The sequence below is a fragment of the Eleutherodactylus coqui genome, chromosome 7 (assembly GCF_035609145.1).
Source record: "Eleutherodactylus coqui strain aEleCoq1 chromosome 7, aEleCoq1.hap1, whole genome shotgun sequence".
NCBI classification, from domain to species: Eukaryota; Metazoa; Chordata; class Amphibia; order Anura; family Eleutherodactylidae; genus Eleutherodactylus; species Eleutherodactylus coqui.
The window spans coordinates 227,710,840-227,736,342 of NC_089843.1; the positions used below are offsets into that span (position 1 = coordinate 227,710,840).

At 43.3% G+C, this 25,503-nt stretch overlaps 1 protein-coding gene across 1 annotated transcript in view; it reads right to left on the bottom strand.

The window, feature by feature from the left end:
* Nucleotides 1-24,500, bottom strand: part of POLR2B (RNA polymerase II subunit B) — a 32,465-nt gene extending 7,965 nt beyond the window's left edge. The window contains exons 1-20 of the mRNA XM_066574517.1: nt 24,345-24,500; nt 24,194-24,266; nt 22,247-22,397; nt 20,503-20,615; nt 19,333-19,552; nt 18,396-18,554; nt 16,725-16,889; nt 15,839-16,035; nt 13,859-13,978; nt 13,583-13,769; nt 12,319-12,462; nt 10,350-10,489; nt 9,529-9,640; nt 8,135-8,289; nt 7,394-7,592; nt 6,589-6,757; nt 5,917-6,013; nt 4,257-4,351; nt 2,420-2,670; nt 122-211 (exon numbers count right to left, since the gene is read on the bottom strand). Of these exons, the coding sequence (XP_066430614.1) occupies nt 122-211; nt 2,420-2,670; nt 4,257-4,351; nt 5,917-6,013; nt 6,589-6,757; nt 7,394-7,592; nt 8,135-8,289; nt 9,529-9,640; nt 10,350-10,489; nt 12,319-12,462; nt 13,583-13,769; nt 13,859-13,978; nt 15,839-16,035; nt 16,725-16,889; nt 18,396-18,554; nt 19,333-19,552; nt 20,503-20,615; nt 22,247-22,397; nt 24,194-24,266; nt 24,345-24,363 (2,856 nt within the window). The 5' untranslated portion in view covers nt 24,364-24,500. The remainder of the gene's footprint in view (nt 1-121; nt 212-2,419; nt 2,671-4,256; nt 4,352-5,916; nt 6,014-6,588; nt 6,758-7,393; nt 7,593-8,134; nt 8,290-9,528; nt 9,641-10,349; nt 10,490-12,318; nt 12,463-13,582; nt 13,770-13,858; nt 13,979-15,838; nt 16,036-16,724; nt 16,890-18,395; nt 18,555-19,332; nt 19,553-20,502; nt 20,616-22,246; nt 22,398-24,193; nt 24,267-24,344) is intronic.
* Nucleotides 24,501-25,503: the final 1,003 nt, after the last annotated feature.

The window sequence follows — 25,503 nt, forward strand, 5'->3', positions numbered from 1 at the left end:
TTTTTCTGCTACCAAAGAGATGAAATGCTAGAGTCTCCAGGACAATGCAAATCTAAGAAACTATACATTCACAAACCATCTTAAATACATGCAAACACCCCACCCATAGGACTACAAATACCTCCTGTCTGTACTGAATTCCACAGGTTCCTTTCTGCCCATGACGACTAGCAAACTTGTCTCCAATTTGAGGAATTCTAACGGAGCGGACCTAGGGTAAGAGAAATGTAAAATACATTAGAGGGAATCTGTGGCTCGAACATAGTGTCCAATCTGCAGAACATGTTAGAACAGGAGAAGCTGAGAAGATTATATATAGTGTCATAAGGAAAGATCCAGTAGAATTTGAATTTTATCTCTCTGCACAATCTGAACTTAGAGGTCCAGTGGGTGGGGCCATCAGGGATATGAGCATGCATACAGCAATGGTTAGCAATCACTGAAGGCTCCACCCACTGGACCTCTAAGCTTAGATTGTGCAAACCATTGCTGTATGCATGCTCATATCCCTGATGTCTCCGCCCACTGGACTGTTCAGTTCAGAATGTACAGAGGTTGAAATGAACATAAAAGTCACACTGAATCTTTCCCTGTAAAGCTATGGAGACAGTTATAAAACCGGTCTTGAATGAAAATCGGCAACCAATCACAGCTCAGCTTTCATATCAAATTCTGCCTTTGCAAAATGAAAACTGCTGTGCGATTTGTTGCTGTGGGCAACAGACAAGAGTTTTCATTTTAGACAGTTGTATAAGTCTCCCCATATATTCCAATCCGCTCCTCTTTCTCTATGACACGATGCCTGCAGAAGGGACTGAATCTTAATGTGAGAGGTTACTTATAAAATATCTGTTCTATAAACCTGCATCTGATGACCAAAATATATATATATATATATTATATATATATATATATATATATATATACACACATATATACATATATACACACATACATACACACACACATACACACACACATATACACACACTCTGCACTAAATAAACAAACAGACCAGTTTGATAACACAATAAATACTAGCCATTAAGGCGGGGCAATCGGGTCTAAAGCGAAAATCTTGATTTTTCCAAAAACGTAGACAAATTTTACATTTTAATCTTTATTTTATTTTTTTGCTAAACAAGGTAAAACGCCAGCCAACATTTTTAGGATTAGAGAACTGCAGGCACTACGATTCCTACCAATTATCAGGATTGTCCCTTAGCGCCCTCTTAGTGATCAGATGGGCTGATCCGTCGTTGAGTTTGCTGCATACAGAATGACGGCGAAGCAGCAAACTGCCGTTGGTGGTTCAGTCGGTGCAGCGTTTACACTGATCGATAATAGTTCATTCTCGCTGGATGACAGAATCTGAACGATTATCGGCCCGTGTGAAAGGGTCCTCAGTGGGGCTCTCTCACAAACCAGAATATTTCACAAGACGTTGCACCAAAATCTGCATGTTTGACATGTATTTTACCGTGGATTTAAAAATGGCTTCATTCTGTCAGCAACTGCACCTCAAAATGTGCGTTTACACGTGCGGATTATGGTGCGGATTTCAAACGTTATATTCCGGTGTCTTGTGGAGTATTCCGGTACATATAAAAGCCCCCTCTGCAGACCGATGACTTGATCCAAAAGTTTCTAATTCTATTTAAGTTTTACATTTTAATCTCTATGCAAGAAGCTCCGCTGTGACTCATGGAGGTTTTGTTATTTAGCATTTCTGTAGCTACAATGAAAAGCCTTTTTCAATAAAAATTGAATGAAATGTTCAAAAAACAAAACAAAACAACAAAACCCTATTTGCTTGCAGGGGGATGTCAACCATTGTGATGGATGCCACAATTCTCGATGGCACTGAAGGAGGTCCAACACGTTGTTAGATGGGAGTCTTTAATAAAGTGGCAATTCAGTGTATATTAATGTGGAGGTGGGGGTCTAATGGGGCTAATTTTGGGCAAAATTAAGGCCGCTCTCACACATGCATTCACAAAACACTGTTCAAATTTTGAGGCATTCTACCGCGATTTCGAGCTGCATTTTTGAAAGCAGCGTACAGCATCTGACAGCGTTTATTGCGGCCCATCACTGTGGTGAATGATTAGGTGCCTTAAAATGCAAAAACGGAAAGCGCTTGAAAATCTGATGCCGCGTTCGACCTCAGGTCTGCGAAGCTCCACTGAAATCAATGGAGGCTTGATAAAGACCAAATCGTTGGTTGAAACGTCGCTGTATTTTCTGTTTATGGGAAAATAAACACACTTTGATTCTTTGCACCAAAGGATGCTGCTACCTGCTTTTTTCTATTGAAATCAATGGAGGCGTTGTACCACGATTAGCATGGAGTTCCAGTTATTCACCTTAAGATTAAGCGCTAGGCAGATATAATATAAACAGTCAGTATCGCTCTTACTCTGATTTTGCAGAACTTGTATCCTTCCTGATTGAGCGTCACCATGACCTGATCCACAATGCCGGTTTCACTGGTACGCAGGAACGTGCTACAATCCCTCTTTGTGCATCGTCGGTTGGTGCTGTCTAGCTCATCGTCATTCTCCGGCAGGGTCACTGTTTTACCAATGATTACATCATCTCCGGAAACTCTAACACCCGGGGCGATCAAGCCATCATCATCCAACTTGTCATAGATGGCGTGCCTCATGCCTAGGAGGGGAGCAAATCAAAATGACAGAACAGCCAGGAATGCAAACAGTTTAATACATTTCATCAATTAGAAAGAAAAGGTTAACTTTAGTGCTTTAAATGTGAACACAAGTGTAATCAGCGCAGCCTCTTATGGCCCAAATGTTTTTATTGCTCCAGCAAGTTTATAGGAACCATCTGCAGGGCCACCCTGGTGACATTTTTTCTATCTCATTATGCAACTACCCCCGAGTATATATAAATCAGCTAGCATTGAGTTAGTTATTTCTTTCTGTCTCAAACGCACGTCATGTGATCTCAATTCTGACCAACTGATTTAAAGCCCCTTCACAGAATGGACAACTGCAGGGCGCATAAGTGCCCCACAGACTATCGCCCAACAATAGCCGGGTTTTAAAAGGGACATGCGGACTCGGAGCTGCAAGGGTACCACTTCTGACTCAAGGCGGTGCATTTGCATATCAGTTGTGAATACGGCCCCGGTAACAGACTGCGATGCCCTCTACTAAAAGTACACTGATTAGAAGTAAGAAGAGATCAACACAGATGTCGAGGCAAAAGCCGACCTCTGTGAAATCAATGGGAGCCGTGCCTGCAGTTACAAGAGCCGGTCACTACACTGAGGTTGGCGCAGAGACTTCCGCTGCAAATACATTGCTCAGCGGATCGGTTAGGGTCCTGAGCGGTGGACCCCAACCAATCAACTATTGATGACCTATCCTGATGATAGGTCATCAATATTATTTTACTGGAAACCCAAGGGGGGTTTCTATGGGGGAAGCGAATGCCTGGGGTAAACTAGATGTAGGTTTCGACAAGGGGTTTTATGCATATTTGTCCATGTGTGATGGTGTTATCTCTGAGTCACAACCACTTTGTCTTATTTAGGCTAGTCTCACACAAACGCATTTCTATTTTGGAATCCGCGGTCGGCGTCCACACAGAGGATACGCAGCAAATGGCGTGCACTTAAAAGTTATGTAAACAACCAAAAAAAAAAAATAACACAAAAAATCCCCTAAAAACACTTTCCTTCAAACTCACAGAAACGAATTGCATATTCCGCAAGCAGAGGGGGAGAAAAAAAGAATGGCAGCCTGTTCTATTTTACTGTTGGCATGCGGATATGCTGCAGGTACCCACATTATCGCCTAGTGACAGTGCGGAAAATACAAATTTTTAGAGAAATAAAAATCTGAACTGTGCATGACTATGAGCCTCTGCCGTCACCTACAGTGCAGGAATAGCAGGTACGCAGGGGTCGGCGGCCGGGCTCACAGCCAGATCCCACTGCGCGAACCCACATGCAGAACCCAGCCTTAGTTTGAGCTAAGAAAGATATTGATCTTTTTATGTTGGCTTTCAGACATTTCTCTTTGGGTTCTTTGTGTTCTTATGGGAGGCCGTATATTATTACTTTTCGTCTGACTTTGGTCAGATGGGCCACTAGTAATGTAGGCATTATTAGAAGAAAAAAGCTGGTCCAAATGTACATACTGTATTCTTCAAACTCCAACAGAAATGATTTAATGTAACAAGTCTAATAAATGGAGATCAATTAAAAAGGACTGCATTTGTTTCCTTACCCTGGCACGTCTTATGATTTGGTTTCTCAAAAACTTCTTCTTGGTCGAACCCTTTTTTGGACTCTTGCTCTTTGTAGGAGCGATAGAAAACAGACCTGCAAACAAATATTTAGTCATTGCCAATGCTATAGGAATACTATACCAAACACTGAACTGCTCAACATGCAGGGGTTTACAAACTACGAGCCCAATGGAGGAGATGGTGGCCCGGTTAGGGTCCGGTACAACCACATCGCATAGCTCTACTACTCAGGCTTCATTCAAAGCAACTGCTTTGGTATTTTTTTAAATCTCTCTAGCATAATACTTGCAGGTGAGGTTTTCCAGGACACCGAAGTCTTCAGTCCTGGTTAGGTCTAACTTGGAAGACCTTGTCAACAGCTGTTACAAGAGGAACAACTACGCTCCAAGGTAGCTGGTAGCATTCATCACTACTGTACCCGCTACCTCTGCACCACCCTAGAGCTGTACCCTCTGCACCACCCTAGAGCTGCTCCCCGGCTGTAAGACACTGGGAGAACTAAAAACTGAATTAAAACTCAATGTATTCCCCACCACACAGTGCTTCTATGAGCCTTCAGCTGCCTTACAGCACGACGATCATGAAGATTGTGTGATGCAGACTGTTAAGACAGCAGTATGCAGTCCTAAGCTCTCGCTCACAACCTGAAGACTGCAAGTTCAATTCCCGCGTGGTTCAGGTAGCCGGCTCAAGGTTGTTTCATCCCTCCAAGGTCGGCAAAATGGATAATAAAAAAATTACCTGAAAAGCGCTATGGAATAAGTTGGCACTATACAAATAACTAGTTTTAATGGACTAGACAAAAAAAAAAGCAGCTAGCTTAGACTTCAGGACGCACTTTTCTGCCCACACCGCACACTAAATAGTTTATAGTACTTAGAAAGTTTTCAACCCTTAAACAGGGATTCAATTATCAGATTTTCCCATCTTTAGCAACTACCAAGCATAAGCGCAGGTTTTCGTAACAGCTCACGCTGACCTTTGTGGCAGGGGGCATGCATAGAGGATGGCATTACTCTGGGGCTCCAGTGCCCCCCTCTGTGACTCGAGGTCAATTTGCATACAATGTGCAAAGAAATAAGTGTGTAAACGCTAGTAGACTATAGGTTCATTTACACGCAACGATTATCGTTCAAAATTCGCTCAAAAGCTATCGTTTTAGCAATAATTGTACTCCTATCTTTTACTCTTTGGCTGAACGATGATTTTTAGGCTAGCATAAAATCCATTGGAGAGAAGATAACACGAACAGAATGCTGTTTGCTGTCCATGCTGCTGTATTCTCCACGGAAGCTGATTACATTGTATTTAGCTAGCAGTCCCACAGAACGAAGGAGCTAAATGCAGAGAACAGACAACCTTTGCATATAGGTCCCTGAGACTCCTTTACATGCAAATGAAGGTGATAAACTGCTAATGGGCATTAGTGTCCATTAGCATTTTATGCAGAACAATCGCTCAAAACCTATGTTTTGAAGGATTATCTTTGAGTATAAATGGGCGTTAACAGGAAAACTTATATCCAGTGTTTGTTAAATATGCCCCAAACCACTACGGTGGCAGCTTAAGATCGAAATATCTGATAACAGAATCCCTTTAAAATGAATTTGAGGGCACCAACATTTATAAAGACCATACCGAAAAAAGCCTCTATCCACAGCGGAGCGGTTCATGATGACGGAATCTTCCTGGTTGTATCCAGTATACGAGGCAATAGCCACAATGGAATTAATCCCTGAGGTTAAAACACACAACATGATGCATTGTACTGACCGAAAGAATCAACAGGAAAGAAAGGAGAATTTAGGAGTCAAAAGTAGAGACAACAGCATAATTACATAGTGTGTAAGACTGGGGGAGAGACAGACCCATGGCCATCCAGTTCAGCCTATCACTCTGCAATGTTGATCCAGAAAAAGGCAGAAGTGTCCATAAGGTAGAAGCCAAATTCTCATTTTATGGAAATGCTCCACATGGAAAGGTCCCTTGATACAACGGCGGGAATGTTACCTCTCAGCTGCAGGTGCTTTCTATTACCTTACCAAGTCTCATAATGGACTTGTTTTATCTATTCTGATCCCATTGATCAGAATATTGAGGGGGAAGGGGGGAGATCTATCCATCGGTTTACTAACACACCCTAAAATATAGCATCTACCCTATATCGGACATGACCGCGTGGATCAACATGAATATAAAAATACTATACTGCAAGCATTTCACCCCTAAAGCCCTCGTCCTCAATAGGATTTCCCCCAAAATAAACATATTTCTCAAGGTACAATCTAAAAGTATCATCTAGTAACTTACCAGCAGGCAACTCTCTGAATCGCAAGTACTCCATTGATCGTGTGGTCACCAACGGTTTTTGAGGATAATATAATACATGAGCCAGTGTATCCATTCTAACATGGAAATTTGTGATGTAGACCCCCATGGCTTGTTTACCCATAGCAGACTGATATGTATTCCTAGGTGACTGCGGAGAAATACAGTACAAGTGCGTCAGTAAGCTTACGGCACCAGGAGGTAAGCCACCTAGTCAGTTGAAATCTGGATGCTATACTGCATGTTCAAGTGAGGAGTTGGGACTGGAGGTTCAGCCCGCAGCACCAATCCTATACAGTGTACATCACAGGAACTTCTTGGTGCCGTTTATATAACAATGGCATTTTCAACAGATTCTTGCTCCCTTTAACCCTTCCCAATCCAATTTCCCTGCCTCCCGAACGCTCCCCAGCTTTTATTTTGGTTGAGAAAGTGCATTGTGTTGAGCAATTCCAAGAAATGCCCAAAAAAAGTAAAAATAAAAACAAAAAATTTCCCGTCAGGATGATTTTATTAGCATTTTTTTGAGAATGAAATGAGTTATTACGTATAAAACAGTATGCAGGAGAAAGGTCTGACGTGTTAGAAACATGTGTCGGAGCCAGTCAGACATGGGAGCTATGCAGGGAAATCTCAAAGTCAGACGAGGACCAACACTGGATTGGAAAGGGTTAAAGAGTGTTACACACTCCATAATAAAGGTTTATTTTGATCTAGCTGCCTGGACAGGATTGAGGACAGTGAAGACTGAATATGTACATATAGAACATATTAAACCATGTTGTACCTGGTTATGATCGGGGAACGGTATAATTGACGCACAGACTCCTAGGATCATAGAAGGGTGAATTTCACAGTGGGTATAGGTGGAACAATACGCCACACCCTTTTCTTGCAAGTCATCGGGTGTCATTGCAAGCATAACAGTCTCCTCTTCAAGGGTATCGATATATTCCACAACACCACTAGCCACGAGGTCCTGCCAACTGAAACAGAGAAAATTATACAGGTTAGCCGGTGTCATGCGGGCAATAAAGATGGCATGATGCAAGAGTGGGTGAAAATGCAGAATTATGAAACCCATGCTGTTCAATGGTCTCCTTCACATTTGTGATGTTTTCACTCATGCGATGTTGCGAGATTTGTAAATCGCACTATCTTGCAAAAAAAACCCCCAAAAAACACCCAGGTTTCCCTATGGAGACTTCGTTTTATCGCATTGCAATTCACAAACTTGATGATTTTTGTGCGATGCATTTTCAAAATTAGTAACTCCTATTGTCCATCGCGACAAAAACACAAACAGCAGCGAGGTTTTTCAAAGAGAAAGCATCGCTGACGCTCAGCCATCTCATGAGCAAAGTTTGATATTGCCGCAGTTTTCTGCCGTGTGAAACTACCCCAAGACTTCAACAGCTGCACTCAAATATTTATTGTGACAAAGCTCAAAACGATCTGCAGAAAAAAAAAATGAGAATTGTCCTAAAGAGAAGGAAAAAACAACGACCCCCCCCCCCCAAGTTCTTACCTGTAATTATTGTATTCCCTCTCTTTCAGCTGGTCAATATGTCTCCTTTTTAGCAGCAGCTTCTGCTTCTCCACTATGAGCAGCGGCCTGCAGATCCGGCCAGCATCGGTGTAGATCCTTATTTCCCGCTCTCTTATATCTCTGATCATCGACACCTGAAGATTGTAAGCGTTATACGGAGAATTCTATCTCTTTGGGGCAAATTTAAATCTACAAGTTCTGTACAATCATTTGTTACAAAGAGCTGTCTGTCACCTCGGATGACCCACAGGACTGAAATTAGTCAACAGTAGGTAGGATGCCGAGTAACTTCTGTACTTGCCCTCCCTCCTGCTGGGCGCCTGCATACCGGCTGCTCCCTGCAGACTGAGCATGCCCAGAACACAGAGAAATGGTGCTCCCTACATCAGAAGACAGCCGAAAGGAGACAGTGGAAGTGTATAAAGTTACACATTTGAACCCCGCGTCCTACTATTCCTTCATTACTTTAGGTTATAAGGGTCTTTCAACACAAGTGTCTCTTTAATCGCTTAACGCTCCATGAAATACAGTTTTACATCATGGAGGTTCGGGATTTGTATGAAGCAGGATCATGGGTCGATCCCGCTCCATACAGTGCGGATGTCAGCCATCTTTCACAGCTGACACCCATCCACAAGAGCTGTTACCCCTTTAAATGCTGAAGTCAATTCTGACAGCGGCATTTAAATGCCCGGGTCAGAGTTCAGGTGTCCCAAAACCACCCACCCACGGTGGCGTTCGGTTGCCATAGCAGCCGGAGGCCTTCTGAAAGCTTCCAGGCCTACCAATGCAGATTGCCTATAAAGCCATGCCTGTGGGATCGCTTTATAGACTGCTTGTCAGATCGTGGTATAATGGAATACTATCGCTTGCAAGCTCTAATCACTAAGAGGGAATAAAAAAAAAAAAAAAGAAATAAAAATGTGTAAAAGAAAAAAATAAATAAATAAATAAATAAAAAAAATAAAAAAAAAGTTAAACATTTTTTCCCATATTTCAAATAAAAAAAAAACCTAAAAAAGGAAAAACATATTAGCATCGCACGTCCATAAAAGTTTAATTCATTTAATGTACAGCATTTATTACGCGCCTATGGAGAATAGGGCTGTATGGCGTGTAATACGTGGTATAATAGAACATGCTGTATTCGGTTTTACGCAAGTATTATACGCAATATACAAACGCAAGTGTGAATGGATCAATGAAAATCCATCTACATTTACTGACTCCATTCACCATGTAACACGCTATTCTATTACGCTCCTGTGTGCTCGCCCTACACCTGTCTACACCGTACTTTGTTACAATATATAACATAACTTTACAGCTGTGTAGAAAAATTGGAAATTGTATATTAGAAAATCTTTAAATACCTCAGAAACAATAATGTCCATTTGACGCCGCAGTTTCCGCAGAGTGTTCATCAGCTGTTCTGGATCCTTATGTATTCCAACCCAGCAGCCATTAACAAAGATTTTTGTGGCACTAAATTAAAGTAAAAAAAAAAAGTTTTCAATACAAAAATTGACTCCCAGAAGGATTTTACCCCTTTTAAAAATTATTCTTAAGGTTTCATTAACACTGGCGACGCATTTTTCGCCAGCCGCATTAGACGAAAATGCATGAGCAAGAAAAATTTGTGGCCAATTCGCAGCTAAATCTCACATTTTCTCATATAGTCACACTGCCGGAGGCGGCATATATATGCCGCAGCCCAGAATTCCTTCAGCTGGCAGGAATAATCTAAAATCCTTCCATTGGCGTAATAGAGGCAGCTGACATGCTTTAGAAGCCTATGGGAGCTGCCAGATGATTGCGGCCAAAAGATGGTGTAAGACATATTTTTTCCAGCCGCAATGTCCTATTATCGCGGCCGTGATGTTTTGATGCGGCTGAACGTCGTCCATATGAACGAATGCATTGGAATCCAATGCTTCAGATGGTCGCGATTTTCGGACGACATTTTATTGCGGCAAAATAGTCGCGATTAAACGCTCGTGTGAATAAGGCCTAAAAGTAGTTCCTTCTAAATATACTTCTATGGTCACTGTCACCATTCTTGCATTTAAAGGGAGCACAGAGGTTCTCCTTTATATACAGCACACGGCATTGTGACAGGTCTGACGGCTCTGGACAGTAAGCGGGGCTATCCAAGGAAACGGACCCAGAGTACCGAGTACTGTCACACACTTACTCTGCAATGGCTGCTGGGGATATTTCCTCAAGATTTTCCATACTCCATTCTTCCAAGAACTCCAAAATTGGAGAAGGCTGGGATCCAACAGAAATATAGGCCATCAGAGCCAAGTTCTTCACAAGTCCTACAGCGTGACCCTGTGAAATCACAAGTAGTGCCATCCTTACAAGTAGAACACTCACTAATTGTTAATACATGAATAAAGGCTGCTGTCACGGCTCAATAGCTGTAAGATTTTTTACTCCTCAGTCTAATTTACCAATATGACCGATGTAAATAATGGACATTTTTAATCTGACTGTCAAGTTTATTTTCAAAGACGTGTTCACTAAGTTACTGACGATCCAACTTCTTTAACATCATCAAGCAGATTATTTTAAATTCCTAATAATATGACATACTTTTGGCTACTGGTGCGTTGGGTCCGATATGGCTACCACTCAGAGGTGTAACTTGAAGCTGCTGGGCCCCTGGGCAAATTCTAGAACTGGGTCCCCAACTATAAAGCTTCATTGATAGTATTGGTTTGCAATATAAGGGAAGAGGGACTTTATGGGCCCCCTAGGGCTCCTGGGACCGGGTGTGAAAACACCCCCTGTACGTACGCCAGAGCATCGACTTCAAAGTAGGCCACAGCATGGCATACACATAGTAATAAGTAAACATTGCTCTTGTGCACGCATCAGCGGATTTTATTGTACTTTTTGCGCTCACAAGGCATGTTTATTTGCGTGCGGCAAACAAACGCACCGACTGATATGGCTACTTTGTCTTAATGAGTTCCAGATGTGTTTTTCCTGTGTAATTACGCAGCGTTTCACCCATCTCCTTGCATATTGCGCGTGCATTTGTGCATCTCTGTTGACTTCTATGCCATCCTTGTTTTTTGTGTGACCGAACTGCGCGCACAACTCACGAAAATGTGAACGAACCCATTGAAGTCAGTGAGTGCTATTCTCCATGCATTGCGCCTGCAAATCCTGCGCACACATCTACACCTGTGTGAAGTCGGCTTTGGGCCCCACTGAGGTTTTTTTCCCTTTGTTTTGTTGCATAGATTGCACACCAAAATCAGCATCACTCTTCCATCTCATTGACGTCTATGGGAATCTGTACCATCGTTCGTACAGCATGGATTTTACCATTTAAAATTCATGTTGTGGCAGAAAACCCCTTGACTTGTTCATTCTGGATGTGGAATCCAATTAAAAAAAATAAAAAATCTGCCTCAGATGAGCCCCACTGAATATGACTACTTCACATGCAGGTTGCATCATGTTCTAATGAAGAGTCCCGAAAAGTGTACAATAAAATAGTATACATTTTGAAGTAGACCTGCTGAGAACCAACACACACAACTGATACGAGTTCTTAGTGTATGTCCACACATTGCAAGATTAGTGAAGGTTAGAAGCCCAAAATGCCTCAAAATCAGCACCGCTGGGATTTGACGCTGATCTGCAGCCGACTTCACTCCAATGGAAAGGTTGAAATCTACTGTGGATCTGCACCAAAATCCGCAGTGCAAAAATATGGCACCATGGATCAAGGAGGTTTGTGTGGGCAATACAAAGCAGAGGATGAGAGTCCTCCTAGTGCAGTCCAACATAGTCTTAGTCATATGGCGTCCCATGTCCTCCCTAACCCTCACGCCGGGCTCATCTTTCATCAACCCTATTGAAATGAATGAAGCAGCGGCCGCACATGCTCGGCTACCGTTCCATTCAATCTGACGTGTGAGTGCAAAGAGCCAGAGGTGACGAGGAGAGAGGGACACAGGGCTCCTGTCCTAGGGGTCTCAGTAGTGAGACCCCCACTGATCAGACTTTTATCACCTATCCTAGGCATAGGTGATAAGTGCGTTTTAGTGCAACTCCTTTAAAAAGGTACAAAATAGGGGACACCTAGATCAATACTGCCAACTAATTTAAGTAATTCAAACATTTGTTTGCCCAGTGGACCTTACCTCCGGAGTCTCAGCAGGACACACCATACCCCATAGTGTGTTATGCAACTGCCTGGGCTTGGCAAGTTTACCATCTCTACCAATAGGGGAGTTCAACCTCCGCAAATGGGAAAGCGTTGATGCGAAAGTCAGTCGGTTCAACACCTATAAAATAAATTTTGCTAAACTTTAAGTCTCAACTTGTTAAATAGCATAAAACACTATAAAAACAACAAAACAAAACAATGAGATGAGAAAAATATGAACATACACCTGGAGGATTGCAAATCAATAATCAAGACGGACTCGCTGCATTTAGGGCACCACTTCAGCTTACCTGCAGAAGTTATGGCCTCATATTTGGGTAGCGCAACTGAGAGGCTACGAGAGCAGACAGACACAGAAGAGTGTTTCCCCAGTAAGGTCTACCCTGGCAGGTAAGTGTGCAAGGAGATACTGCCGTTATGTATTCAATGCAGGCACTTGCATTAACCCTTGGCAGTCAGACTTCAGTTTTTCAATGGTCAGAAAAAAAAGGAAAAAAAAGGCCAGTGTACTTAGACAAAAAAAAGAAAACTATGATATGCCCCAATTTTGTAACTTTCCCTATAACGATACCAGACGTGGTACCTACGTATATAGACTGATGCCGCTATTACTGCTGAAAACAAAGATAGCCATTAAGGATTTAAGCCAGTCTCTCTGATTACCTGGCCTCCATATAGCATCTGGGCACAGACATAAAACAGGTGGGTGGATTCTTTTTGGTTAAACATGAGCAGATAAGAAACAAGTGTATAGCGAGAGATCAAGGATTGTTCTTTTGTCTGTTTTGGAAGACTCCACTCATCATCATGTGGGCACATTGTGACATGAGACAGAGGCATTCTAATAGGCAATCCCCTTTATATACAATGTGTACATGAACTTTGGTAAGTTCTTTTTCTATTTTAGGAGAAGACTGACCGTTTTTAATCTTGGGACTCCAGCACTTACTTTTGGAACGATTGGAAGCTATTTTACTGACACACCTAATTATTTCAATGACAGCCTGACTCAGGGAGCAGCGAGGTTCTATTAAACGTAACCAGCCGCCATCTGTAGGATTTCTACAGTTTGTTCCAGGATCCTTCTGAAAAAAGTTTCCATTTCTTTGCATTACTTTTATCCCTTATTTCTAAGTTTAGTGTTCCTTTAATAAGCTAGTAAGTTTAAGAGTTTCAAGATGAAGTGGATTTTACCTAGGGTAGTAACTGTAAGGCATACAATATCTAGGCCGACTTACCTGAGACACTCCAGCTCTGGCTTGATGAGCTTTCTTTTGGTCGCCCCAGTTACCAGTAGCTAGAGAATATTTTAAACCATCGGAAATTATACGAGTCTTAATTGCCAACTCCAAGTTAAAATCTTTTCCTCGGTCAATAAATTTCTGGGCATAAATCCGGACTTCCTTCAACAAGTTCTTAAACATTCTACACAGACAGAGGAAAAGAAAGTTACATCATGGAAAATCCAGAAGACACCACTAAAAAGTCCTGTTAGCCAACTACTATACGATTACCCTCTGAAGAGGAACGCAAGCAGCGGCCCCGCAAGATCCAGCCTTTTGTTCCCATAATGATCTCTGTCATCTAGCTCTCTCCTTCCAAGAGCGGCGAGCAGCAGCCGGTGAACCATGTACCTACCAGAAGAGAAAAAAAAAGAAGATCTAAAAAAGGAAGGAGGGAGAACGAAAAAGCGCATACACCCCACAGAGCCCAGCAAAACAGGCGGAGGCTGGTCACGGAGCTCAGGCTTCTGTAGCCCTTAACCAGTTTCTGTTTAAATGCTTCTGTCTATGCCCAAATTAAATGACGGCTTCTCCTTGTATCCCGGACAAGCAGTAAAATCAGAGTGAGTGGGAAGTAGATTAATATACTAAGGCCGGTTTCATACAACCGTAGTCAGACATGCAATATGCAAAGAATAGAAACCATTGATCCCAATGGGTTCAATTACATGTAAAATACGCAGCACGTTCTATTTTCCTGCACATTTTCACAGGGAAATAAAACATGTAAAACTAATTAGGCTACTTAGTCATTTTAATGTACGGGATTCATGGCTGCTGGGGTTTTTTTTGTGCGCGCAAATGTGCACAATTTGCGTGCACAAAAAGTACATAATGGCAGTTGTGCGCTCAAATATGCAATGCCCGATGCATAAAAATGGGGCACAAATACGCTCGTGTGAATTCGGCCTTAGTCGAGGAGTCGGGACAATAATGAATCAGTATATGGAGCTATTCAAAGGTTTTCCTGCATTCTCCTTTAGGGATAGGGTTCGAATTTTAGCACAAAATTGTGAAACCACAAAGAGCCGGCAAAAATGAACCAGTGAACACCACAAAGCCAAAGCCTATCCTTACACATTGATAAAGGTGTGGCTGACAAAGGTGTGGCTGACAAACCGTACCCATTTAGTAAGGCTTAATGCACACTCTATAGTCGGTCAGTATTCTGTATCTGTTTTATGGACACCTCTGCACAGATTGTTTGTCATTTGCTTCCTAAATGCACATTTACATAAATATCCTCCTCCTGAACACTAAGGTGTCCAAATAAGGAAGAAGAGATCCCTTGTGGGCTGTAGGAGGAGACAGGCTGTGCCGATACATGAAGGCCGGCTGCACACGGATGGGTCGGATTCTGCATGTGGGAGCCCGCAGTGGAATACAGCTCCTGTGTACCTGGTCTTTTCTGAATTGCACATGACCGCGCACGCTCTCCATCAGTCATGCGCAGTGCAGCTTTTTTAAATCTTTGTTTTTCCTGTACCATCGCTAGGCGATGACGTGGGTAACTGCAACCTATCCAAAATGTCAATTACGGATGGGCCGCGGGTCAGATGGCCTCCATTGACTTCAATAGAAGCAGTCTGTGCAAAGTACACACAAAAATAGAGCACACTGCAACTTTATTTCCGCTTGCGAAAATCGCAAATCGCTGTCCGCTTATGTGTTCTATTCTTTGAATGGATACAGAATACCGCAGTATCCATGCGGGTGCCGATCACAGATTTTGCAATGCAAATCTGGAAGTGTGTGACCGGCCAAAGACGAGTGTAGACAGCAGCATCCTGAACACAAACCTCACATGTACTACTGAGGGGAGAGACAACAGAAAAGTCTGGAACTAACAGCAGCTTATAAACTGCAACTTGAAATTTTTTTAAAAATTAAAACACAAGGTAATCACTAAAATGTAAAGATAAATTTTCCCCTATCAAGTGTCCATGGCCTTCAAAGCCAAGACTAGAAGCGGATCCTAAACAGAATGGGAAACACTCACGATTATTGTTTTTTCAGCCATTTCTGAATTTTCAAATACAGGCGTGAAGGGGAGGGTTAGGTGTTGATAGCCAAGAACAGCAAAAAACGCAACATTTTCTTGGGGCCGTCACCCCATACTTACAGCTTAGATACGGTAATAGGCGATGCAAACAGCTCATGCAGTTTGTTAGGCAAGATCAACACGATTTAATAAATCTCATCAAAGTTTACCCCAAAAAATAGGCTTTTTTGGTCTCGCAGAAGTCACTGACACCAACATGGGGAAGCATTTCTTTCTGAAGAACCTCCTTCGCATATTTGATTCTTTTCTCTTTGGTGACTCCAGGCTTTGCTCCTCTAGAACCAATGAAGTTCAGAGCAACATTTTGTTCTTGGATGACAAAGGCTTCATCAAGGGAAGGCTTAACCTGCATATGGGAAAAAAGAGGTTCTCAAAGCGCAAAGACAGGAGCAGAAAAAGTAGCAATTGTTACAGATAACAGCCGCATAATTACTTAAAATGGTTTTTAATGTAAAGCTTTTGCCAGACACGTTACTGAAGAGTCTTTGTGGGAAAAGGTTGCATGAATTGAAATTCATCCCAAGTTCAGATACAACTACGCAGGCTTACATTTGTGGGTTGTTTATTTTTTCTTTCGTAATGAGCAAGTCATCAACAGCGCACATGCTGGAAATAAGTCAGAGCAATTAAGGTCTTAGGGCATGAAAAGTAAAACAAAAAACAAAAAAAATGCTTTTGGTCGGTGTCCTGAGCGACAGACCCCAGCCAATCAACTATTGATGACCTATCCTGATGATAGGTCATTAATAGTATTTCCCTGGAAAACCCCTTTAACACATACACAGATGGCGGTGTTGGAACCTCGACCTCCAACACCAGGTCACATGGTATAGCCCCTCTCTGTGCCAATCATATCAAGGGGGCTGCTGTTCCAACTCATTTTAATAATTAAGCCAGCCCCCTCTCCTATGGCAACATCAGCCATCACAGAGAAAGGAGTTGGTTTAGTTATGATGAGCCGAACAGCCCCAGCATATAAATAGGACAGATACCGGCCTTATCAACAAGTCATAAAACAAATTACATTCGGTTTACCATTTCCATCATTTCGGGGTCTTCAAAATCATAGATTATATGCTCCAGGATGTCTCGATCAGACACAAACCCCAAAGCTCGAAACACAATGATGATGGGCACTTCTTGTTTGATGTAAGGCAATGTTGCAACAATACGTTGGCCAATGGCACTTTTCTTTGCCCCCTGATGAGATAAAACCACATAAGAGATATTTAATTTTTAGCTAGCAAAGTAGTAATAGACAAAGTGCATCTACTGAGTTATACAGCAATCAACGCAAGAAAAACTATTTTCAGACTTCTCCGGGGACGTACGAAGCTGGCGGATCATTCCCTTGCTATGTCCGCTGCATAACACAGCAGCCATACAAATGCATGGTCCGAGTCCCCCAAAACAAGGGCAGTGCTCATAGTTTCTCTTAGTAGGAGGCCAGGTTCTTAATGGTCATTTAAACAGTTATCACTGGAGGACATCAGAGTTACTGCGGCTGTATGCAAAACCCGTTCTAAGAGGAACAAGTTACCCTCCACTGCTGCAGTCTGTGCATTAGCTGTCACTCCATGTAATTCAATTAGGGGGTATAAAGCTTACTGAACATTGACCCCGAGATCACATTGTCCGGAGTTACATCATCTATAATGTATTTGCAGCTTTTCAACTTAAAAGGATATGTTCACACAGTAAAAGCTACAAGATTTCTGCGCAGAATTTGGTACAAGCCCCGTGGATAATATTTTATGCATAAGGAGAGGAAAGTAAAAATAATCCCTGTGGACTCCACACAGAACGGACATGCTGCACAGAATTCAAATCTGAAGCACGTGCATTCATGCTGTGGATATCCAGTGTGGACAGCGCCTCTTCAGGTGAGGGGGTGAAAACTTCATCAAATTCAGGATCTGTCAAAAGCTGTGTGTTGGGTTAACTGCATTTTAGCCCGATATCACACTCAACTTGTGTTTTACCCGCGTATGTGAGGCGATTTTTAGGCAAAATGACGATATTCTTGCACGTGTTTTACGTGCGATAGAGGATCAGAGCCATGAGCTGTATTTAAAGGAGTTGTCCCGCGGCAGCAAGTGGGTCTATACACTTCTGTATGGCCATATTAATGCACTTTGTAATGTACATTGTGCATTAATTATGAGCCATACAGAAGTTATAAGAAGTTTTTCACTTACCTGCTCCGTTGCTAGCGTCCTCGTTTCCATGGAGCCCGCCTAATTTTCGGCGTCTAATGGCCAAATTAGCCACGCTTGCGCAGTCCGGGTCTTCTTCCTTTCTCAATGGGGCCGCTCGTGCAGGATGCCGGCTCCGTGTAGCTCCGCCCCGTCACATGCCGATTCCAGCCAATCAGGAGGCTGGAATCGGCAATGGACCGCACAGAAGCCCTGTGGTCCACCGAGGGAGAAGATCCCGGCGGCCATCTTCAGCAGGTAAGTAAGAAGTCACCGGAGCGCGGGGATTCAGGTAAGCACTGTGCGGTGTTCTTTTTTAACCCCTGCATCGGGGTTGTCTCGTGCCGAACGGGGGGGTTGAAAAAAAATAAAAAACCCGTTTCGGCGCGGGACAACCCCTTTAAGGCCCCATTGACATCAATGGGCAATAAGTTCTATAGAATGTGGAAAGAAAAAAAAAAAAAAATGGGTCATGCCATGATTTCTTTCCCTCACAATCCATCTTCCATACCTGGCCTCCTCTCGCCAGCATGCTGACCCATATTGAACTTGTTGGTCTTGATGAGTTTTCCAGACAAGACCGGCATTCTGCAGTGTACGCATACTTGGAGTCCTTCTTCGCAAACACATAGACTGTGTTTGTTGCCATTTTTTCTTGTGCAATTAGGACCTAAAATAGGGAAAAAATGAGCAGAGTTAGCATATCGATAGGAAAAAAACTGGTTTTTAAATAAACCTGAATACATTTGGCATAATTGTGGGTATATTGACCAAATAATAACTGTTTTATGTTACACTGCATAGTGAGTAGTTGAAAAAGGAGAAACTGTATATGCGGGTTTAGAAGAAAAAAATCCATCAAACAGCAAACCAGCCCTTGTATGGCCCCTTTAGTGACAAAATAAAGCATTATGGCCTTTGGAATCACCTGGTCACTAGGGTGTTAATTAGGGAGTTTGACTAAGTTGCTTAGAGTCCAGTTAGAATGTGTCAATCTCTGGTACTGCAGATCGTGTGGCAACAAAATTACTTATTTTCTGTCACCATATTCTGAGTCCCGTACCATTTTGACATTTTCCACCGACAGAGCTGTAAGAATGCATGTTTTTAAAAAAAATTTAGTTTCTGTTGCACTTCTGTCCCTTATAGATGTACCCTTATAATGTATTACTAGAAGCGGTCTATTCAAAAAGAAGGGCAGCATAAAAGAAAAAAAAAAAACGCTACACTCACAAGCTAGAAAGACTATGAATGCTATATTTCCCCCCATAAAAGGTATTACATTTGTGTTATATGCAATGCAGACCATTTTTGTCCATGGCTTAAAGCAGACAAAGCAATTACAAAAAGGTCACAACGAATTTCAGAGATAAAAGTATTATGTACCCAAAACTAATTAAAAGTTTCAAATGGAAATTTGCACTACGAAAGAGGACTATGAACTATACCTTCTCGGATCCATTGATGATGAAGTAACCTCCAGGATCCAGCGGGCACTCGTTTAACTCACAAAGATCACGGTCAGTGAGGCCGTTCAGAAGACAGTATGTCGAGCGCAACATAATGGGGATCTTCCCAATGAAGGTCTTCTGATGTTGAGTTTGTATCTGTTCTTCGCCTTCTTTCACGACTGTTTTTGTAATGTCAACATAAAGTGGGGCAGAATACCTTATAACACAACGAGAACAACAATTACACATGAAGAAGCGATGCGTTTAGGGTTAATCTAAAGCTACTGATCAACTTATTGCAGATTGCAATTCTAATTACAGACCTTCTCTGGGAAGATCACTGTGAATATAAGCAAGAAAGAAAATGGAATAAACCTGAATATCCCTTGATGTGGCTTCTGAGCTTCCATATCATCCGAAACTCAACTAATACCTGATCTTTATTAATGTTGCCTGGATGCAGTCGGGCCTTGTGATGATGGGGGAGCGGGGGTGCATTGGTTTGTGTGATACACTTAAGGCCCATTTACATGCAAAGATGATCACTCAAAATTCGTTCAAAAGATAGGGAGAATGACAGTTTCAGCAATCATTTGCATAAGCTGCTAATAGGCCCTAATACCTATTAGCGGCTTATTACCTTCATTTGCATGTAATTTAGCCTCTGGGCGCTGTATACAGAGAACAGCAGGTGTTCTCTGCATACAGATCCTTTGTTCTGCCGCAGGGCTGCAAGCTGAATGCAATGTTATCAACTCTCCCTGTGGAGAACACAGCATGCGGTCTCTGCTATCAGCTCTCCGGCTGAAGGATGGATTTTACACTCACCTAAAAATCATCGTTCAGCCAAAGAATGAGAGATGGGAGCATTTACACACAACAATTATCGCTCAGATGAAGGCCTTTCGAGCGATAATTGTTGAGTGTAAATGGGGCTTTAGCTCAGATTGGCTGTCCGGCACCTAACAGTATGCACGCCATCAATAGACAGCAAGCCTGCATGGTGAACTACACCTGTGTGACTGTCATCCTATAAAAGCCTTATCTATGTGCAAGTATAATACTAAGCAGCTGCTCCCCTCAATGTACGGTAGTTGTAGATCAGTATTTTTCCCCTTGTGAAACTGCCCATTTTGCACATAATTTGAACACCAGTAACATTCTTACGTTAGATTTCTCAGTCTTGCTTCATTTGGCATCATTGGGGAAGGAGCTCCATCTCTCTCCCAGTGTGTAGGCTTAGACAGGTAGATTTGCTCAAACTTTAAAAGGTATCTTGGCTGTAAAAATCAATGCAAACGTTCAGACAAAGTGAAGTAGATCACAAATGACCAATAAGATACCTTTCTTATGCAGAAGAAATTCCACATGTAACATGCAGATTTCATCTTCTCATTTGAGGTGGTGAAATCTACGCTGGAAACCCACAGCATAAAGTGACATGCTGTGAATTTATTCCATTAAGGACCAAACACCATAAATATACTGTGCTTGGTTCCTGGGCTTTAATCCGAGCGGAGGGCAAATATACACAGCTGGATTAAAGCTCCTGCAATTTAGCAGGCACTGGTCAGGTGATGAGGTGACTAGTGATGAGCGAACGTACTCATTTAGGGCTATTTCGCAATCAAGCATCGCTTTTTTCGAGTAACTGCCTACTCAGGCGAAAAGATTCGGGGGGCGCCGAGGGGAGAGAGCTCTCCCCTGTTCCCCACTGCTACCCCTCGAATCTTTTCACCCGAGTAGGCAGTTACTCGAAAAAAGTTCGATTGCGAAATAGCCCTAAACGGGTACGTTTGCTTATCACTACTGAGGACCCGAAGGAGAGGACAGACGCAGTTAACCACTTTTTCCTTCTCCTTTACAAGCTAGATAGCGCTCAATGAGCAATATATGTCCATGCTATGGACAGCGAGAAAGCAGGAGTTAAAAAAAAAAAAAAAAGAAGAAGTGGCGCATGTATGCGGCACGCCACCACCGGCGTCCCGAACGCATCCGCCGTGCATAAGCAAGAAGATCCGGCCTGCACGGAGGAGAGCCCCGCAGCATCCGGACAGGCGAGTATAATGTATTTTCTGGCCTCGTGTCTGCGGGCCGGGTGAAATGAGCTGCTAGATTTTGCATGGAGAAACCATGCAGGCCAGGGGACACGAGGCCTAAGTGTGGATTTTTTTCTACAGCGTGTGGATAAGATTTTGAAAATCTCGCCTACTTTGCTCAAACCATAAATTTTGTGGTGAATTTGCTTGTGAACATGGCGTAAAAAAAACTTGCACTGAACAGTTTTATTATGAACCCGAAGTCACCAGTCTTTACGCGGCTGCCATTTGGCAAGTAACGTACAAAACTGTAGCTTGTGTAACTCTAGTTATGCAGCATATGTATAAACCGCTGTGAGTCGGCATGTTGCTGCGTAGGGCACCGATCTAGCACTGCACACGGCAGCATATTTCATGCAAACTGTCATGTGCAGCGTGACTATTTATTTTTTCTTTCTATTTTTTAATTTCCCACTCTGTCGCTGAGTGATGTTGCATATAAATGCCGCACATGTGCAATGTAATAACGTATGTACAGCATTACGCGCCCATAGATAATAGTGCTCTATCATGCGTTATACGTGGTAAAATAAAACATGCTGCGTTCCTTTTTATGTGCATAATTTATGCAATAAAAACCGTGAGTGGGTCAATGAGAAGCAATGTACTTTCATTGAGTCCATTCACCGCGTACATCGTGCTCGTAATACGCAATTAAATTACGCTCTTGTGAGTTCGGCCTTAGAGACTGCAGTAGGTTATGATTTGCACATACACAAAACTTTGCCATTTGCTATTGCACGGGACCAAAGTATATTACTAGAACACAAAGTGATTTAGAAGTAGATTATTCCACCATTACTGAAACCCACCGGTTCTTCTACTTCTCCCGTGGTGTGCTGAGCTTCAGCTTGTAGATCTATCGGGGGGGCGTCCTCCACAATTCTCTGCACAGACATTTGAATGAACTCATCAAAAGAATCAAGCTGTTGCCGCACCAAACCCTTTTCATCAAAGTAAGAACTGAAGAGACAAGAAAGGCAAAACAAATACTAAAATGAGTCAACATGTCATGTAAAAGTCTTGTTTCTACCTCCATGGCTTCTTGACATAATCGGGATCAAACCAAAGCCAGGCACTTCAATAGAACATCCAACGCTCCTGACTAAAAGATTACGGCTTCAAACGATAACTTTAAAAGAGACACAAAAAAAAATGTTTTAACATCGGGGCAGGAGATAAAAGAAAAAAGAAAGCATACTCACCTGTCTTCAGCGCTGAGCGGCTCCCACCGACCCGTCTCCTGGCATGGATGGCCGCCAGAAGTTAGGTGACCACTGCAGCATCACCATGCGAATTCCTGGCATCAGCGCCATCATGGGCACCATGATGCCAGGAGTTCAGGGCAGTGACACTGTGGCCTCTGATTGGTGCCAGCGATCATCTGACTTCCTACAGCTCAGCTCCAGAAGAACAGAGCAGTCGCACAACGAGTCTGCTGTGCGCGTAAATAGAACTTCTTCCTTCTTAAAAGTGTTGGGGTGCATTCACACGAGTCACGCCTGACATTCTCACGCACGACTCGCACCACATAGGACACGGACACTCCGTCCGTATGCGGGAGACCCCACATCTGCACAGTCTATCCTCATGCAAGACTTGCACGAAAATAGAAAAGGCTGCAATCCTTCCGTCTCGCAGCATCGTTGGGAAAGAAAAATCACCCATATAAAATACACCCATTGAAAAGAGTGGGTTCTACCATTGTGCGTCTCACAACACCCCCCCCCCCCCCCTCACGAGATCTTACCGCCCATGTGAACGCACACTAACTAAACTTGTTTTGTAGACTTCTGACATCTCGTAAGTTTTGATTGGCGAGTGTCCCAGATGCTGAAATCCCCAACTATCGCTGGATCGAACAGACATTAGCACTCATCTCAGCACTGCGCCTGTCCGGCAATCTCCATCACTGCTCAGAGAGACGTAAGAGCTCCAAAGAAAGTCTATGTAGTCCAATGACAGATGAACGGACGCAGCGCTTCTGCCACTTCGTTTTAGCGATTGGTGGAAGTTTCAGTTTTCAAAAACTTTCCAGCCAACTCAAAGGCCACAGTTACGGGCAGAGTCATAACTGTTGTCAGGGGGTATTATTCTACATTGTAGCATTTTTACACCACGCTGGAATAATGCCCCTTGACAACTGCTATAGACTTCACCAGGGTCGGGGCGGAAGACGCTGCCCTGATCCCCGTGTAGCGGCCGGCGCTCGCAATAAAGAGCGCAGCTCCAATGGAGTGCAGGCTGGGGTCCCATTGTTTTCAATGAGAGCTGCAATTACAAGTACAGGCCACTACACAGGCGGCAGAGCAGCGGCTTCCAGTCCCGGCAATGACAGCTTAGATACTGCAATCAATAGCACCCAAGTGGTTTTACAGAAAGAGAGAAGGAGGATGGGGGGGGAGGGGGGGGGGGAATCCCTCTGATGCCCCCACAAGGCAATTGTAGGGTGCCAATGACAACTGGGGCTGTAACAAAGGGACCCCCAGGTCTGCAATATGGACATGAGCCTAGTAGGTGCAAAGCCTGTTGATAGGGCACAGACAGGCATAATACAATGGGACGTAGAAGTACTGCAGTGTATTACTGGAGAGAGCCAAAAATAAAACTCAATACAGAGTGGAAATGGGAGTGGATATGAGAATAACGTGTCGGTTATACATCAGCGTCCTTTCTACTGTGCTCTGCGGTCTCAGGGTGGTCAGGAGGTGCCAGACCCTCGCTCCATGGCGGACTGTGGCAGCTCACTGCTGATTTACCTTATAACAATCCAGCAGGCCTCCTGCCATAAATCTGGCGTGATCTCATCATCATCCTCATCATATTGCATATCTAGGAAGGAAACAACACTGTTATCACCTGACCCGCCATGTCTGCTCCCCTCACACCGTGCCCCGGGCGGCCTCTTACCCTCCTCCCCGTCGTACATGGTGGCCGCTAACAGTTATCCTCCGCAGGATCGGGAAAAAACTGAAACAATCCAGAGACAGCGAACTGCACAGCGCCAACACCGGGGGAAACACTACAAGCGGACTCCTTTCCGCTTCCGGGTGAGCGTTGTCGTTTAACCCGGAAGCTAAAAACTGTATTTCCATCTGACCTCGGAAAGCGGGTGACGTCATGGCAGCGCTGCGTACTCGGAACTGCTAGTTGTAGCGACACCTAGTGGTCGGAGGCAGCATGGAGGAGAGAATGGGAAACCCCATATTATAATAATGTTTATTAGTGCAGCGCTTACATATTCCGCAGAAAACGAGAAAACACCCAGTGAGCGGCGACATATAGTATTACACTGCTGCCCATATTGTCCAGCCGGGGTGAGGGCGCTATAACGAGTTATACACATGGGGTACTGCACATATGTACATAAGGCCGGGCGCACACGAACATATGGTAAAGGGATCTGTAAAAAACGCAGCCTTCTACCGTGGCGGCGCTGCCTGCTCGCCGATCTCACAAACTCAGTTCCTGGTTTCTACTTTTAATTGTCTCTTAGCAACGTTGCATAAAAACAGCGCACATACAGAATGTAATTGCGCGTGGAATATGCGGTAAAATAGAACATGCATTCCTTATTACACACGTATGATACAAGTGTGAATGGAACAGTAAAAATCAATGTATTTGAAGTGCTGCAAATTACTGCGTGTTATATGTGCATACATCGCATGCGTAATACGAAATTCAAATAAGCGCATTTGAGCCCAGTCTTCAGTTGTGGGAGTCGAACCGCAGCCATGCTTGTGAATAAACAGATAAGATGGGGTGGGGAAAAGGGGGTCAGGATTACAGGGGGAGCATTGAGGCGGGGACATGGCGAACAGTTAGGGCTCCTTTACACGGCATAAGGCTGAATAAATACGCTGCATATTTATGCAACCGAAAATTGCTTCCCCTTGCGTATTCTGATCGCTGCTCTGAGTTTTGGCGCGCACAAATACAGCGCATATTTGCGCATGCAAAAAAAATTCGCAGAAAGGCCCGTGTATTTGTTGCGCAAATATTCCTGAATACGCCGATTTCCTGCATATTCAACGTGTATCCGCAGCGATCCGTTCTCTTCAGTGGC